Genomic DNA, 18,488 nt, shown 5'->3' on the forward strand with positions numbered 1-18,488 from the left:
GAAGTACACTGACAATTCAGCAAAACACGTGGAGAAATAGGTCAGTGCGGCCCAACTGCTTTGTCTGTCTCTGTTGCTCAATCGCTGTTTTCCTCGTTGCTGCCTTCCACCGGGAGCTGCCCCACCTTCTGCTGAATTGGGTCACCATCAACAAACCCTGGAGAAGGTGTGGTGCGGCAAGATTGCGACTCTTTGTGCCTCGCCAGCTCACCCAGCCTCTCGCCTCGTTTTGATTTGCTCTGGGAACTCGGAAGCAATTTCTGACCGGCTGCAGAATGTTTACACTTGTGGTTTTTATCTGGAACGGAAAAGGGCTTCGAGCAAAGCACACAGGCAGCTCGGGCATGAATTGGACACCCTCAACTGTGCTTGGAGGGGCTCCTTGGGTTGTGAAAGAGGAAAACACAGGCACAACACGTTGGGTTTTGCACCTCAATTATTCAGTGGAAATCTTTAATCCTGTTTCTTAATCAGAAATATGATACAACACTGGGTGCTTGCCAGGACAGCCCCAAAGCACACATATCACCTGTGAAAATGAGGTGCCAAATTATAGCTCTAGGGGAGTGCAGAGAATTATTCTGGGTAGCATCCATCTTTCTGAGGCAGCCATTCACAAACAGTACCAAATTTAAACAGGTTTCGAAGGAGAAACAAGAGACGTTGATGAACAATCTCAAATTCAGTTCACATCTTTGAATCAGCTTTTTTTTTAAGGGCCCACAAAAGTTCAGCAGCATTTTAGTGCACATTTCTCCCAGAATACATATTTTTCATGTGATGTCCCATAATACACATTTCTGTATGTCGCTTTTACCGATGCTTGCATTTTCTTTGGCACACTTTTCCCTTAAGTTATTTTTGTACACATCTTTTGGTTCGAGAACTGCACCCCCAAATTAAGAAATGCACCATTACAAAAAAATAAAATAGCTGCACTTTGTGTCCCAGGTGGTTGCAGGAAGCATGAATTAGCTGGGTCTGCATTAAAATGCAAACCAAACCTAATTTCTCTCCCATCTCCAACACTTATCCAAAAATTCCTCAAGGCCCTCGTTGAGGAAAGGGAAGGCCACGGCAGCGAAATCAAGTTCCAAACTGGTTTTGCCTTGTTGTGCAAATTCTCACTGCATGACTTGTCCGGCAATGTGACTGGCACAACTGCCGGGCGGCTCAAGGGGACTTGAGGGAAATGAATTGTCACATCCAACCTGCAATTAGCACACTGTTTGGACAAGGCAATGAATTTGGAATCACTGAAAGCAAGGCGGCAAGATCTAGTGAGGAAGGTTGTGCCTACTGGAGAATGCTCAAGCATAAAACATCGCAAATGGTGGGCAGAAGACTTAACCTTTTGCCATAGTGCCAGCCTTTGCAAACCTGGCACCCTCAGATGTTTTGGACTAAACCCTCCAGCCAGGATGCTGTTGTAGCCCAAAAAATCTGGAGGGTATCAAGTCGGTGAAAGCTGGCACAATGCACTAATTGCTTCCTGCTGACTGTTGTGGCTGGCGATAGGTAAAGGTAAAAGGACCCTTGACCATTAGGTCCAGTCATGACCGACTCTGGGGTTGCGGCGCTCATCTCGCTTTATTGGCCGAGGGAGCCGGCGTACAGCTTCCGGGTCATGTGGCCGGCATGACTAAGCCGCTTCTGGCGAACCAGAGCATCACATGGAAACGCCGTTTACCTTCCCGCCAGAGTGGTACCTATTTATCTACTTGCACTTTGACGTGCTTTTGAACTGCTAGGTTGGCAGGAGCAGGGACCGAGCAACGGGAGCTCACTCCGTTGCGGGGATTTGAACCACCGACCTTCTGATCAGCAAGTCCTAGGCTGTGTGGTTTAACCCACAGCGCCACCCGCGTCCCCCTTGGCTGTTGATACGGAGTGGCAAAATTGCATTCTCCTCTTTCAGTGGCAAAAATATGCCCTCTGTCCTTAAAGAGCTGCCTGCACTTTTGACACAAGGCTGCCTCCAAGCACCGGGCACCCAGCCTCCCACAGCTGCAAGCCAGTAGTTGTGAGCAAGCTGGGTTGTTGCAAAGAAGCCTGTCCTTGTCTCCCGTTTTCCTTTTGAGAAGAAACCCCGCCCAAGACCTTTGCTGTGGAGCTTTTCAGAAACCCACCGGCAGGTTCAATCCCTAAGCACAGGTAGGTCTGCAAACAGACCCCTCCTTGAAACCCCCAGAGCGCAGCTGCTAGTCCGTGCAGGTAATGCTGAACTAGCTCGTAAGCTGCATCCTATTTTCGTTTGCCTAAATGCATTTTTTTGGACAGTACCAACCAGAAATGCAGAGGACGCCTCCTTCCCCTATCCCATAATGCAAGATTGGAGGCGGACAAAGGGATGCACATATTCTGTTCTATTTTTACAGTCTGTGGTAGCCGAGTTCATCAGAAGGAAGCAGGAACAGAGAAGTGATAGATTATATATACCCACGGGAACACATAAACAAAGCTGGTTTCGCAGGAACCCCACTTCACACAAACCTAACTCGAGGAACAGCTGTAGAAGAAAAGCCCAGACTGGGAAAATAGCTCAGGAGGTGTCGTACGACGCCTCCTCTTTTTGGCTGAAGTTTGAAAATGTTTGCCTGATTCCCCACCCAAGATGGCGTTTCTTTCCTCTTCCAGTCACTTTTACCAAGGCAATTTCCCACGCCGCATTGCGCTGCCATTTGTAAATATGAAAAGCAGGAAGGTGATCTCTGGAGAAGGTCCAAGGTTCAGTCTGTAGCATAAGCCACTCCAGCTTGGACAACATGGAACGAGATGAACCAGTGATGTGGTTTGGAGCAAGACAGTTTCCTATGCTCCTATTTCACTCAGCTCCTTATCAACAGCCATGAGGCCTAGGAACTTACTTCATTTTGAGGGGAAGAGCTGTAGTCCATTGGCAGAGCTAGACAGGTCTCTGGTTCAACCCCCAATATCTCCAGGCAAGGCCGGGAATGTCCTTTGTCTGAAACCCTGACACTCTAACCACTATGCTATGCTGCCTCTCCCTCTTTAGCAATGAAGAGTAAAGGAGAAATGAACGTACACGAAGCTGCCCCTCTTGTTTCCTCATCACGAGAGCCAGCTGAGCGTCCCCTGTGCACACACACAAAACATGTACATTTTGGGTCAACTCACTCAACTCCATTTCTGTAAAATGAGGTTGCAAAGATTCCCTCTCAGCGTTGTTCAAGAAAGATTCTTTGCCCTTCAAATGGGCTTTATAAAATGGCAAATGGGGTGATGGTCAAGGCCGAGGAAATCTTTTACAAAAGAAAGGGGCAACTTCGTAAGTTAACAGAAGCAGTGCAGACAACAGGTTGGAGCCAACAAAGGCTGCATCCATCCACACTGCTGTTTATTCAATTTCCACAACATTTCCTTAACTGCTGGGTTCTGCATTACATTTGAGCTTTCACTCAACATAAAAGCTACTTCCGGAAACATAGCATAATATGGAACAAATATAGCACACATTTCCATGTTATCCGCACAAGGATTTTTTCCTGCAAGCAAATTAATTTTTCTGTATCACAGATACCAGAGAGATGAGCACTAAACTGGCTCCATATTCCACTATATTTCAGAAGTGCCTTTTATGTCATGCAAAAGCTGGGAAAAGATATAGAAACTAACAGTGATGGAAATATTAGGAAAATTGGAACTAACTGCTGGGTGAATGCAGCCTAAGTGCTACTCGGGGTAGACCCCTTGAAATTAATGGCCCCAAGTTAAGTCATGTCCATCCATTCCAAAATGTCTCCCTTGAGCAGGACTAGCAATGGCTGCAGCCCAGTATTTTTCTACGGCAGGACACAGACTTTGTTCTTCCGCAAGTAAACACAGCCTGCTCCTTGCATATTGCAGCCGTGTCTGACTCATTAACCACGCATCTTGGGTTTTGATTGTCAGAGCACCAGGAAAAAATGTTGACAGCTGCCCTTTATTTCAGACTCTTAGTGGACGTTTCCCCAAGGTCATATTTGGGAGGGGGGAGGTTGAGTATTAAACCCATTTACAATTGTAGTGTAACCGTAGTCTTAACCCCACCTAAACCAGTGCCGTTCAAAGGTGAAACTGAGTTAAGAGGAGCATGCAGAATGAAGGGTCCCCAAAGGCCTCTCTCACACCTGTCTCCTCAGGTGCCTCTACTTTAACCAACGACAAACCAGGAACACTAAACACCTGACAGTGCTTGATGCAAGATGGAAGAATCCCAGGAGACAGCAAGTAAAACGATGGCGACCTTTTCCAAACCAGCCCCGCCATGATGTCAGAACCGGGATGGTCCGTGTAGATGTCTCTAAATTCCCCTTTGGTGGAGAGCTGGCCCAAACCATCAGATCCCACCGCTTAACCTGGTCAGAATGCTCTCCCATTGCCCCAAACTGTGCCCAACCCAGTGTTTGGTAACAGCAGACATCCGTCTCAACGGCAGAAGCCCCTGCCAGGAAGGAGAGGAGGACCACGGTAAGAAATGTCAACACCTCTGATGGTGGTTCGAGTCTGGCCTGGGTGGTGGTGACGTCTGGTATTAAAGTCAGATCCCTTTTTATCATTAACAAGCTGAGGCTTTCTAGGTGCAAAAGGATGGCAAGTCTTTTCCAGGAACTGCACGGAGAGGGGGAACAGGAGTGGGAAAGCAACTGGCCCGGGTTTTAAAGGCAATGGGAAGATTTGAGCTGGCGCAACGGCAGGCAGGGCGCGGAGTTTCCAGGAGCTGAGTGATATCTACAGCAGCCAAGGTCTCCATTTATTGGCCTCTCCCAAGGTTCCCCCGCTGCCAAGGAGCTCCTCAGAGCCCTCCATCCTTTTGTCCCTCCAGCCATGCCCTTCTCAGCTCCAGGACTTCCCTTCCGTACGAGTCATGGAGTCTGGAAAAGCAGCTTGGGCTGCCAGGGCCCTCTGAACTACCGGAATTGCCCGAGAGAGCCCTCCTTCGAGGAGGCAGCGGTGGGGGCTTCAGACCCCCATCGAAGCTGTCCTCCCCACAGGTCCTGGTGCTCCAGGAGTTGGCTTGGGGGTACCCCGCCGGCAGGCTGGTTGGGCCTTCGGAGTTGTACCAGAGGGCGCAGCCATTTTCTTTTGCCGGGATGCAAATCGGGACAGACGGCTTCTCCGGGAGCAAGTCCTGTGAGTTCAGCGCCATTTTGTTCTTCCGGTAAAGCGGCGCCCTCCGCTGGACCCGGTGGCAGCCGGAAGAGGCCTTCTGCATTTCCTCCAGCTGTTTCTCCAGCTCCCTCACCAGCAGTCGCAGGTAGCCAAAGCTGGCGCGAGAGAGGGCCTTCACCCAGCTCTCCATGGCGGCCTGGCTCTCCGCCGCCAGGACGTAGGTGCGGGACTTGGCGCAGTCAAAGCGGATGGCGAAGGCGAACTCTTCCGTGGACTCGCACAGCTCCACGGTGCAGCCTTCCAGGATGACGACCCCCACTGGCTCCCGGCTCTCCCGGTCCTCAAAGTAGAAGAGCATGTTTCCCCTCAGCACAAACCAGCGGCGGTGGTAGGCCGTGTTCCTCTCGCCCTTCTTGTAGAGGAAGCCGGCGTTGTCCGCCGGGGCGTCGCAGGTGGCGTAGAAGGCCAAGCTTCGCTCGTTGAGCTTCATGTTCGCTCAGGCCTGGAAACGAGGAAGAAAATAAGAGGGAAAGAAAGGTTGAGGTTCCTCAAGGCCATAGCCAACCCCTGGCAGGAACCAGGAGATCTATCAGGCCTGGAACCCAGGAGATGTCGGCTATTTTGAGCCCTCTTCTGGAGGCACAAAATGGCCGCAGCCTCCGCCCCACGTAGCTGAAGAGATTCAGGAGAGGCAAGAGGAAGGACTTTTTCACACAACAGTTAGTTGTAACTTTGAAATTTTGCTCCCACAGTATATAGCAACGGTCACGACTGGGGTGGCTTTGAAAGGCATGCGGGCAAATTCGTGGAACTTTTTTTTCCTAATTTTTATTTCTATTTTATTTTTTACCAACCACCAAAACACAAACAGTGAAACCCCCCAGGCGTCTGATACTTTGGGTATACAATATTCAATAATATACGTATTCAATAATAACATATTCAATTTAACCATATGTACACTTTTATATACCTTAACGCTCCTCCTTCCACAAGGTTTATTTAACTTTTAACATTTTGATTGCCCCAAATTGTTCAAACCTACTCAAATAATTCAGTATCTTCTCAAAACAATCCTCCTCACTGGTAGTAACACTACTGGTTGTAACGACTATGCGCTACTCCAGCATTCGGGAACTAACTGAATTCCCCTTGCGAGCATCACAAGTCGGAAGAAGGCCATTGATCTCGGGTCCTCGCTTGCGGGATTCCCACTGGGGCACCCAGTTGCCCACTGTGGGAACAGGATGCTGGGCTGGTTAGGTCCCCTTTGGCCTGATCCAGACACTGGGCTCTTCTGGTTTCATTCATGCCCCGCCTGGGAGGTGCCCAAATTTCAGGCTGAATCTCACAAACATCGTCCCCCAGCTCAGCTTTCCCCCCAGGATTCTTCCTAAACAATTTATTGCCAAACAAGGCAATAACCTCTGGAGTTAAGGTGAGCACACAAGTTCAAAGGAAATCAGTATATCAGGCCATCCCCACATCTCAACTCACTGCCAAGAGTTGCAGCTGGTCGTTTAGGTAGCTTCCCTAACCCTGGGCTGCTCACACAGCTGAGATCTAAGGTCTTGCAAGAGATGAGATCGAGTTATCTCACTGCTCAAGTGTAGCAGAGTTTCTTAATTGCAATAATTTATTATTGTTTTTAATTTTATTTTCAGTTTTCAAAAGTTCACAGACGCACACCTTACAATCACATATTTCCAATACAAATGCATATTAGACCCCCCCCCTTGTGGTTTCTTGTCTTATTTAAATTTTTAACACTGCATTTTCCACTTTACTCCATTTTTAAGTTATTCTGAAATTTACCTTGAAAATTATTTTAACTGCTTAAGTTAACCCTACTAATGCACTTACTTACATACCATAATTTTTCAGATATTCCACAAATGTTCCCCACTCTTTAATTATTATTTTCCCTCTCTTGGCTTCTTATTACACCTGTTCTTAATTGCAAGATATTAGCTCCTTTGTCAGCAAGTTAAACAGAAAAAGGTAAATGGACCCCTGACCATTAGGTCCAGTCGCGGATGACTCTGGGGTTGCGGCGCTCATCTTGCTTTATTGGCCGAGGGAGCCGGCGTACAGCTTCCAGGTCATGTGGCTAGCATGACTAAGCCGTTTCTGGCGAACCAGAGCAGCGCATGGAAATGCCGTTTACCTTCCCGCCAGGGCGGTACCTATTTATCTGCTTGTACTTTGACGTGCTTTCGAACTGCTAGGTGGACAGGAACAGGGACTGAGCAACGGGAGCTCACCCCGTCGCCGGGATTCGAACCGCCGACCTTCCAATCGGCAAGCCCTAGGCTCTGTGGTTTAACCCACAGCGCCACCCGTGTCCCTAAGTTAAACAGGAGATGCATAAATTAAAACTTTTTTAAAAAATGGAGTAGAACAACTTTTTAATTTGGTGCTCACACACACAAATCCTGGCAGTGAACAGCGACTTAAGTGCTTTTGCTTTCAGATCACATTAGCTGAAAAAATGCAGGTGAAGATTTTGAGGTGAGGTGAGTAGAACAATGATGAGCACTTTCCCTGCAGCACTCAGCCCCTCACAAGGCCAGGGTGTGACGCCTCCAAAATCTGCACGCTTTCTCTAAACACCACCAGCATCTCCGCATTGTCTGCTGGGCAAATGTGCATATAGCAACTTGGTGACCCGGGGGGGGGGGAATGTGGATGTGACTGACAGCTGTTTCCAGGATCGGAAAAACAAAGAAGGAGGAAGCACTTCAATGCCAATTCACTTCCTCTATTCTAATCTTGGCAGTTTTTGCTAACACATTTTAAAAAAAAGGAGGAAAGAAAGAAGCAGGAAAAGGTTTTGACTACTGAGAAAGTTGCTAATCGGGTCAAACAACTCATCCTGACCTCCTGGTGCTGAGTAACTCTCCTGAGGATGTGCTCCCTTCCAGCCATCTCCTTCCCCATCTTGCCACTGCATCTTCTGAGGTCATTTGCTTTTAAGGAGGGGGGGGGGGTTGCTGTTTGGTGACATCAGTCATAAAATTAAAAGACGCCTGCTTCTTGGGAGAAAAGCAATGACAAACCTAGACAGCATCTTAAAAAGCAGAGACATCACCTTGCCAACAAAGGTCCGTATAGTTCAAGCTCTGGTTTTCCCAGTAGTGATGTATGGAAGTGAGAGCTGGACCATAAAGAAGGCTGATCGCCGAAGAATGGATGCTTTTGAATTCTGGTGCTGGAGGAGACTCTCGAGAGTCCCATGAACTGCAAGAAGATCAAACCTATCCATTCTGAAGGAAATCAGCCCTGAGTGCTCACTGGAAGGACAGATCCTGAAGCTGAGGCTCCAATACTTTGGCCACATCATGAGAAGACAAGACTCCCTGGAAAAGACCTTGATGTTGGGAGAGATGGAGGGCACAAGGAGAAGGGGACGACAGAGGACGAGATGGTTGGACAGTGTTCTCGAAGCTACCAGCATGAGTTTGACCAAACTGCGGGAGGCAGTGTAAGACAGGAGGGCCTGGTGTGCTCTGGTCCATGGGGTCACGAAGAGTCGGACATGACTAAACAACTAAACAACAACAAAAGGGGGGTTCTAATGGGATCTGTTTACCCACTCCATTGTTTCAAAGAGGCCCTTCCTTGTTCACAGAACCTTGGAGAACATAAAAAGAGTCTTGAGGCTGGATCAGTCCCAAGGGGGCCCACCTAGTCCAGCATCTTCTTCCCACGGTGGCCAACCAGATGCCCCATGGAAAAACCCACAAGCAGGACCTGGGTGCGAGAGCTGCACTCTTCCCTCCTGCGGCTTCCAGCAACTAGGATGCAGAAGCATTTATTGTCTCCAGCCATGGAGGCAAAGCACAGCCATCAGTACTAGCAGCCACCCGCAGCCTCGTCATGAATTTGTCCATGTGGGCATGTTCAGGGAGGCAGGAGAGGATATATTGTTTATTAATATCCTTCCTAACTTGCGCTAGCAAGTTCTTTTACTTAGCCGAGTTTTACATTCCCCTTTTAAACGCACAGTGGATAGCTGGTTGCAGGCTTGTTTAAGCCTCTCACTACTAGGTTCCTGGTAAGTTCCCTTATATCCCTCTTAAAAGAATAAACACGCCACAATCTTGTTTAAAGTCCATAAAAGAAGTTTACTCACATCATCAGCTCACAGTTGGATCCCTAAAGGCAGACTTAGTTAAAGATATATACATGTGGATCTATCCCATATGAGGATAATCCTCGTGTCCTCTGTTGGCTGAAAGCCAACAGGGCATTTCTAGCTAAAATGCTGCTCTAACACCAGAGGAAGTCAAAGAGAGAGAATGTGTTGCATGTCTCGTCCTTTTGTTACCTGGGCAGGTGAGGTCACACCCACCTCTAGTCACATGCAAAGGAAGTATGTCCCAGCCAGGAGTAAACAGGAAGTTTTTGACTGGCTGGACTAAACATCAGTGGCGTAGCGTGGGTTCTCAGCACCCGGGGCAAGGCAAGTAATTTGCGCCCCCTAACCCGTGGATTTTAGCACTTGAGTCTCTTCCGCGCCCCCCCCAGATGTTGCGCCAGGTGCGGCAGGCCCCCCTGCACCCCCCACGCTACGCCACTGCTCCCACCACAAGTCTTCAGGACAGCCATCCAAAGGCTGGCGCAGCGAGAAGGTCTCTCTGCCCCACCGCCAGCCTTCGGAGGAGGTCCGAGGACAGTGGGGTTCCTGCTTCCTCGAGGACTGCCGGCCAAACGCGCCCCCCCAAATGTTGCGCCCGGTGCGGCCGGCACCCCTGGCACCCCCCACGCTACGCCACTGCTAAACATCCCCCTGCATGTCCACTCTAGGAAAACAAGGAATGTTGTACTTGACTGCTTCTTACGTATCACATCCTGCAGTCCAAGCCTCTTCTATGTTGTCAGCTTGTTTTATTTTAACTGCGTAAGCAGTCTTGAGTCTCAAACTGGGGGAAAGGCGGGGTATAAATAGCACAACACAACACAACATGAGGTTGGATGGCCATGTGTCAAGGATTCCAGCATTGCGATGGGTTAGATCAGGCCTTTCCAACTTTGCAGCTCTATGATCCAAAGCTGAATTGAAAGCTGTTGTTTTCCATGGCTCTATGCGGTGGTGATCAGAGGGCACCGCTCTGCCCCTGCCAAGCCCTACCTGCCTGGCATAGACAATCAGGGGTGGCAAGAGGGTCATGCTTCTAAAGGAAGACCCTGCTGGGCTCAAGAGCACCTCCCAGAATCCATCACGGTCAGTAAGTGTTCCTGACAAGCAAGGTGGATGGAGGAAGAATCACCTGAAGCTAAGAAGTGCAGGAAACCAGAAGGTGCCCTCGAATCAGACTTTTGGCTAATGATGCAAATAACCGATGGTTAGGAGTGATGGGGCTTGTAGTCCACCAACATCTGGAGGGCCACATCTGGATGTTCGCCCCACCCCACCCCAGAACAAATCCCTGCCATGCTTGGGACTAATCTTGCTCAGCCCAAGGACCAAAGCCTGAAAATGGATGCAGTCAAAGCAAAAAATATATACCTATATGCTCGCTTTTCTGCAGTAACAGCACAATCCTAACCATTCCTACTCAGACGTAAGTCCTACTGAATTCAACAGGGCCTACTCCCAAGAAAGTGTGATTGCAGTCTTACTGGTTCCTATGGTTATATTAACCAATTGGATTATGACATCATTAAGAAGCTATTTTATCAATTTATCGCTTTAATAAAAATACATACACCCTCCCCCAACCACACTGCCGTAAGATGTTGACTCGATTCCTCCCTTTTCTTCTTTCTCCCATAGTTAAATCCATCTCCTTCCATACTCATTACCTTTGACATAAAAAAGAATTGCTGATTTAACCGGGGCAGATGTTATTTTTAGATGTGAAAAGAACGTATTTATTTATTTTATCCAAGTACTTAACAAAAGCCCCAGGTAATAACATTCCCTCTTTGTAAGAGTCCCATTGAACTGAGAGGGGTTTACTTACACGTAAATATCTGTCATCAAGGCTGGGAGGCTGCAGTTCTAAACCCAAAATGGGAAGGAACTTCGTTGAAACGGGGGGGGGGGGGGAATCTGGATTTTCTTGCTGGTCACAGGCGCCTCACTTTAAACTTGGCTCTGAGAAGGCAATAATAGAAAATTTCAGTTTTCACAATGGAAAGGCAATGTTTCATCTCCATCCGGACAACCCAGGATGTAAAAGCACCAGGCATGAGGATATGCAGTCATCAGTGTGTCAAATGGTTAAGCAATGGGCACCAGACATGAATCCATCACCAAAGCTGCATATATTTGGGTATGTCTACCAAACGTTAAGCAATCTTAGGACAGCTGTTGTCTTTCTTAGGAATCACCTTGGAAGAGATATCTGTTTCCAACTTGCACACCAGATTCCAGAGTCCCAGATTCAACTCCCAATGGCATCTCCAGGTAAAATATCCTGCCTGAAATCCTACCTGTCAGTGTGGACTACTCTGAATTATATGGACCAACGATCTGAGTCTGCCAAAGGCAACTTCCTGTGTACCGTATTTTTCGCTCTATAAGACGCACCAGACCACAAGACGCACCTAGTTTTTGGAGGAGGAAAACAAGAAAAGGAATATTCTGAATCTCAGAAGCCAGAACAGCAAGAGGGATCGCTGTGCAGTGAAAGCAGCAATCCCTCTTGCTGTTCTGGCTTCTGGGATAGCTGCGCAGCCTGCATTCGCTTCATAAGACGCACACGCATTTCCCCTTACTTTTTAGGAGGGGAAAAGTGAGTCTTATAGAGCAAAAAATACGGTACTTGCTGGGCTGCATGATGGTGTCTGTCACACAGCAGCAGCAGACACAACTTCAGGAGAGGAATCTTCTCCCACCGTGGAAGGGAAGTCCTCTTATCTAAGATGGCACTGGTGGTCCTTTGAGAAGAGGCATTCTCTCTTTAAAAAAAAATTAAAATTCCATAATAAATTTATTATGAGAAGAGGCACTCTCACCCAGGAAGAAAGAGGTCCTTCAAGATGCCACCTGCTGCAACGGCTGCCCTGCCCCATCGTCTCACCCCTTCAACACTGTCATTTTACTCACATGCAAACTTTTTCAGTCTGTGAAAACTTGTGCAATTAATCAACTCGGTTTCCTTTTCACCGGGTGACTCTTCTAATTAACCTTTCCTTGCATGGGTACTTCATATGGACTAGTTACTCCTTAGCACCACTTAACCAACCTCCCCCCCCCCCCCCCGTTGTACTCGCAGGTGAGACCGAAATCTCTCCATGCAGAGATGAAGCTATACTGTCAAGTACCACCCGGATCCCACCGCCTAACCATGTCGTGACCTCCAAGCTAGCCTGCTGGTCTCCACAGCAGTGTTGAAGCGAGACCCAGTTGCCAGTCCAGTTAGGACTGGGAGACTCCGATCCTTTGAGAACGCAATAAACGCCCTGCATGAATCAGGCCCCTAGCCTATCTTTTTTTTTTTTTAATAGATATTTATTGAAATTTCAGAAATTATATACAAAAGAAAAACAAACAAAACACAAACAAAAAAGAACAAGTATAATTTCAATCCCTTATTTTCTTATGACCTCCTCCTACCTCCCCTTTCTGTATTCCAATTTCAAAATATTTATTCAGCAAGTCCTCTCCCTTAATTTCATTTAGTTTTAACCTTTCTTTTCTTTTAACTTAAACATTACTACTATAAACCACTTAACTTCTAAACCGTCATCATTCTAACATTCATTAATTTTGCAGTGTTTCTCATCCCTTTCTTCAGTTAATTTTTGATAACTTTATTCTCATTTAGTTAGTTCATTTGAAAAAAAAGAAAAAAACCAGTTTTACCTTATCCAAACTTAATCATCAAACTTATAGATCAGTTCTTATTCTTAAAACATTTTTTCTAAGGTCGACCAAGAGGCCCCTAGCCTATCGAGTCTAGCATCCTGTTCTCAAAGCCAGGTGCCTGTGGAAAGTCAGCAAGCAGATTTCAAGCAGAACTCTCCCCATTCTGTGGTTTCCAGCTTCTAGCATTGAGAATCATTTCTCCCTCGGACCACGGAGACAGATTGCCCTCTTATCCACAATTTTTTCCTCCAAGTGCTTTCCCCCTGCTCTCTGGCCCCTAGTTCTGAAATGATAATATTCCATGATCACCCTTTGCGTTTGGCGGTTAAGACCCCTCCGCCACACTGGCCTGATCTGTGTATCTACTAAAAATGTACAAACATTATATATTAATATCAACACTAATAATAATAATAATAGGGACGCGGGTGGGGCTGTGGGTTAAACCACAGAGCCTAGGACTTGCCGATCAGAAGGTCGGCGGTTCGAATCCCTGCGACGGGGTGAGCTCCCGTTGCTCGGTCCCTGCTCCTGCCAACCTAGCAGTTCAAAAGCACGTCAAAGTGCAAGTAGATAAATAGGTACCACTCTGGCAGGAAGGTAAACGGTTTCCGTGCGCTGCTCTGGTTCGCCAGAAGCGGCTTAGTCGTGCTGGTCACATGACCTGGAAGCTGTACGCCGGCTCCCTCGGCCAATAAAGCGAGATGAGCGCCGCAACCCTAGAATTGGCCACGACTGGACCTAATGGCCAGGGGTCCCTTTACCCTTTACCTAATAATAATACAGTGGTACCTCGGGTTAAGTACTTAATTCATTCTGGAGGTCCGTACTTAACCTGAAACTGTTCTTAACCTGAGGCACCACTTTAGCCTATGGGGCCTCCCGTCAACACCACGCAATTTCTGTTCTCATCCTGAAGCAAAGTTCTTAACCCAAGGTACTATTTCTGGGTTAGCAGAGTCTGTAACCTGAAGTGTATGTAACCTGAAGCGTATGTAACCCGAGGTACCACTGTAATAATAATAATAATAATAATAATAATAATAATAATAATAATAATTCTATTGTCCACCCTTCACCCTAAGGCCACAGGGCCGGCTGCAGCACTGAAACACATTATTCAAAACAGTTCCAAACAGCTGGCAATCGCATATACGTGTACACGCAAGGCACCCTGACCCTCCCATGCCCACGTGCCCCCTGCCCCAAGGTTCCCTGCCCCCTTCCCCTCTCCAGGGGGGCGTGTCGCTGGAGGGAAGGGGAGCCAAGGGGACCCCCCCCCGCCCCAGTCGCGAAGCTTGGCCCCCGCACCTCGCTCGCTCGCCCTCCTGGGGAGGCGGAGAAGGAGAGGCGCGCGCCCCTTGGCCATGTGCAGAGTGCGCGCCCCGGTAGCTTCTCGCCGGGCCCCTCTCCTTGCCGCGCGCAGGGCTCTCCGCTCGCCAGCCGGGCAGCTCCTTTTGTCCGGCGGGGCTGGGCGATGCGCCCTGGCCCGGCCGCCTGCGGCTCCGCCTCCGCCTCCGCCTCTTCTCCGGGCTGGCAAAGAGCCCCGACGCCGCCGACGCCGCGCTCCGGCCGCCCCTCGCCTTCCGCTTGCCGCCGGGGGCGCTTGGGCAGCTGCGCTCAGCAGTGGGGAGGGGCGCGCGGTGGAGGTGGTGGGTGGGGGGCGTCGCTTGCTGCTCTCTCTCTCTTTCAAATGCCATTCCTATGTTTTAGATCGTGGGTATGCAATCTAAGGCCCGGGGGCCGGATGCGGCCCGTCGACGGTCCGGGAATCAGCGTGTTTTTACATGAGTAGAATGTGTCCTTTTGTTGAAAATGCATCTCTGGGTTATTTGTGGGGCATAGGAATTCATTCATTTTCCCCTAGAAAAATATAGTCTGGCCCCCCACAAGGTCTGAGGGACAGTGGACCGCCCCCCTGCTGAAAAAGTTTGCTGACCCCTGTTTTAGATCAGTGACAGCCACTATGGCACAGATGTAAACAAGGCACATGTATCCACTGCCTCGTAGGACATCTCTGGGAGAAGAAAAGGATAAGGAGTAAACCATGGGTAAGCAAACTAAGGCCCCGGGGGCCGGATCCGGCCCAATCGCCTTCTAAATCTGGCCCGCGGACGGTCCAGGAATCAGTGTGTTTTTACATGAGTAGAATGTGTCCTTTTATTTAAAATGCATCGCTGGGTTATTTGTGGGGCATAAGAATTCGTTCTTTTTTTCCCTTCAAAATATAGTCCGGTCCCCCACAAGGTCTGAGGGACAGTGGACCGGCCCCCTGCTGAAAAAGTTTGCTGACCCCTGTTTTAGATCAGCGACAGCCACTATGGCACAGTTGTAGTAATAATAATAATAATAATAATAATAATAATAATAATAATTTATTTATTTATACCCCGCCCATCTGGGCGGCTTCCAAAAGAATATTAAAATACTGTGATACATCAAACATTAAAAGCTTCCCTAAACAGGGCTGCCTTCAGATGTCTTCTAAAAGTCTGGTAGTTGTTGTTCTCTTTGACATCTGGTGGGAGGGCGTTCCACAGGGCGGGTGCCACTACCGAAAAGGCCCTCTGCCTGGTTCCCTGTAACTTGGCTTCTCGCAGTGAGGGAACCGCCAGAAGGCCCTCGGTGCTGGACCTCAGTGTCCGGGTAGAACGATGGAGGTGGAGACGCTCCTTCAGGTATACTGGGCCAAGGCCGTAAACAAGGCACATGTATCCACTGCCTTGTAGGACATCTCTGGGAAACGAAAAGGATAAGGAGTAAACCCTACAGAAATCCAGAATAGAGTCCCTAAGCCGTTTGGATGGCACTTTGCGTATGCTTCCTGAAGCCGAGCTGGTGCTAAATAGATTGCTCTGCATTCCTTTGGACCACATCAGACCACAGCCCAGGTTTGTGTCCTGGGTTGTGGGAGGGGGGGTCACTTTGCTGCTAGTTGAAGCTCTGGTTTTCCCAGTAGTGAAGAACATAAGAAGAGTCCTGAGGCTGGATCATGCCCAAGAGGGCCAGTGGCGTAGCGTGGGGGGTGCAGGGGGGGCTGGCCGCACCGGGCGCAACATCTGGGGGGGGCGCGCTCGCACTCGCAGCTCTCTGCCCCTACCTGGCTCACTCACTCTCTCTCACTGTAGTGCTGGCTGTGCGAATCCGAGAGAGAGCGAGGGACTATCTGGGGGAGGGACAGTGCAGCAGCCGCCCAGCGCAGCGCTGAGCGCGGGAGAGAACCACACCAGACCAGACCAGGCAGCAGCAAGAAGAAGCTGGCAGCGGCGGCAGGTTAGGGGGCGCAAATTACTTGCCTTGCCCCGGGTGCTGACAACCCACGCCACGCCGCTGAAGGGGGCACACCCAGTCCAGCATCTTCTTCCCACAGTGGCCAACCGGATGGCCCATGAAAAAAACCCACAAGGAGGACCTGGGTGCGAGAGCTGCACTCTTCCCTCCTGCGGCTTCCAGCAACTAGGATGCAGAAGCCTTTATTGTCTTCAGCCATGAAGGCAAAGCACAGCCATCAGTACTAGCAGCCATCCACAGCCTCATCATGAATTTGTCCATGTGGGAATGTTCAGGGAGGCAGGAGAGGATATATTGTGATGTACGGAAGTGAGAGCTGGACCATAAAGAAGGCTGATCACCGAAGAATTGATGCTTTTGAATTCTGGTGCTGGAGGAGACTCTGGAGAGTCCCATGGACTGCAAGAAGTTGGGCATTTTGTGTTTCTGGTTCCAGGCTGTGGGAGACCTTTTTTTTTTTTTTTTAATGTCAGCAGTCTTTGCAGGTGTTGCCGGCCAGTATAATGATTAACTGTACTGTTTTAGTTTTGTGCTTTCAGCATTGCACACAGTCCTAACAGTTTGCGCTACGGCTGTACAGAAATGCTTTTTTAAAATAAACAAAGTTGTTGGGGAGGCAAGGGGATGTGTAGCTTGCCAGGCCAGGTGGAAAGGGGCAGCGTGTGGGAAATGAGTCAGTAATCACCAGGAATCACAGGATATTGAATACCATTTGGAAAAGGAAATCGGAAAATGCGAGTGGAGGGAATGAATTGGCTTGTTTGAGCCCCATACAGCTTATCATAGCAATATTCTGGCTGCCTGGAGCCCTGGCCTCATAATAGGGAGTGAGGTTGTATTGTAGCATTTCGTTGCAGGTCTCACTTGAGGACAGGACAGAGCTGGTGTCAGAGGCTGACATTAGCAGCGAGTCAGGTGGATATCTGTGGAGGCCGAGAGACTACTGTTAATGGAGAAATCCGAGGGCTCCATTGGACAAAAAAACAAGGACACCAGCCAGGAATACCAGAGCAAAACAGCAGCCAGTAGGCTTGGTCTTTACTGAAGACTGTCGCGACAGGACTCCCACCTGCCACCAGGTGAAACAAAATGGAAGCCCAGAACAAAAGAAGACCCCCAACTTTTATTAGTTACTAATCCCCCAAACTACACCCCTAAAACTACATCATTGATACATCACAAAAAGGAGGGGTTGAGGGAGGAGTTGTGGTGGTAACCTGAGTATCTTGTCACCTGGCTGGTTCCTCCTTTCCCCCTCCCCATGAGTATTTTCCAGGTGACAAAGGGGAGTTTGCAGTTTCCTGCCCCCAGAGGGAAGAGCTGATCATTGTCCTTTGTTCCAGTCCGTGCTGAATCCACTCCTATATGCAAGTTCTTTGTGACCTTGGTGGTCTTCTGTCTAGGACCATCAGGGTTGGCATAGCAACTGGGCAGGGCTCCTGTGTATGTGCTGGTATGCTCAAGGGATTATGGCTGCCCTGTATCAAACCTTCCCCATTTTGTAGTCCTTCCTTCATGGAGTAAAATAAAAGTGGAACGGTGCAGATCCGATGTGTGGTTGATTTTCTATGAATTTGTAACAGAAGCGTAGCGTATGTTGTGGGTGGGTGTTGAGTTTGTACAAACTGAATGATTGGGGGGGGGCGGGTTTTCCTGCGACACTACTAAGGGAGATACAACTGATGGATGCCACCGGGCCCCTCCAGCAACTCACAATCGGACACAGCCTGTTGAAACCCTTTGCATGCAACCGGCAGGAATCTACAGACACATTTCATAACTATAGAAAGCAGAGAGAGACAGAGAAGCATTTGCAGGCTATCTTGGTCAGTGCTGCTGAAAGTGCAGCAACTTCGGGCTCAAACTCTTTCCATTCCAGCTGGCCATTACATAACATCCGTAACTAAAAAACAGTGCTTGTGCTTACATTTTTCCTCCAGCCTCCTAATCCCTTTTCTTCCTGTGTCATGTCTAGATTGTTAGCCTGAGAACAGGGAGTGCCTGAGAGCCTTTTTTCAACAGAGAGGTAAAAAAAAAGGGGGGCGGGGACTTAAACTTTGAAAAAGCTTTTGCAGGTGACTGGTTTTGTTTTGTTTTGTTTTTAAAATAATTTTTATTGAATGGTTTTATGTTACAAAAAACAATACAGCCATACTACCACTAAATATAATTAAGAAATAAAAATTACATACATCGATATTTAGTTTGTTATGTGCCGTCTTATTTCTTATTTTGTTTTGTTTTTTAAAGCAAACAAGTGTGGGCT

At 48.5% G+C, this 18,488-nt stretch overlaps 1 protein-coding gene across 3 annotated transcripts; it reads right to left on the bottom strand.

Annotated features, from left to right (window-relative positions):
• Positions 1-418: 418 nt before the first annotated feature.
• On the bottom strand, positions 419-14,479 carry PHETA1 (PH domain containing endocytic trafficking adaptor 1). 3 transcript variants are annotated; one of them, XR_014528672.1, is made up of 4 exons: positions 14,243-14,479; positions 11,082-11,215; positions 1,476-5,614; positions 419-1,388 (listed from the first exon to the last, which is right to left on the bottom strand). XR_014528672.1 is itself a non-coding variant. In XM_083514433.1 (3 exons), the coding sequence occupies exon 3, from the start codon at positions 5,600-5,602 to the stop codon at positions 4,796-4,798; it is 807 nt and encodes a 268-aa protein (XP_083370559.1). In that variant the 5' UTR covers positions 5,603-5,614; positions 11,082-11,215; positions 14,243-14,455; the 3' UTR covers positions 419-4,795. The 3 variants fall into 3 exon arrangements, 2 of the variants coding, with proteins under 2 accessions (XP_083370559.1, XP_083370560.1); XM_083514433.1 differs by having other exon boundaries at positions 419-5,614; positions 14,243-14,455; XM_083514434.1 differs by lacking the exon at positions 14,243-14,479 and having other exon boundaries at positions 419-5,614; positions 11,082-11,621.
• Between the last annotated feature and the right edge of the window lie 4,009 nt (positions 14,480-18,488).

This window comes from Podarcis liolepis (genome assembly GCF_965112155.1).
Source record: "Podarcis liolepis genome assembly, chromosome: 7".
Lineage (NCBI taxonomy): Eukaryota > Metazoa > Chordata > Lepidosauria > Squamata > Lacertidae > Podarcis > Podarcis liolepis.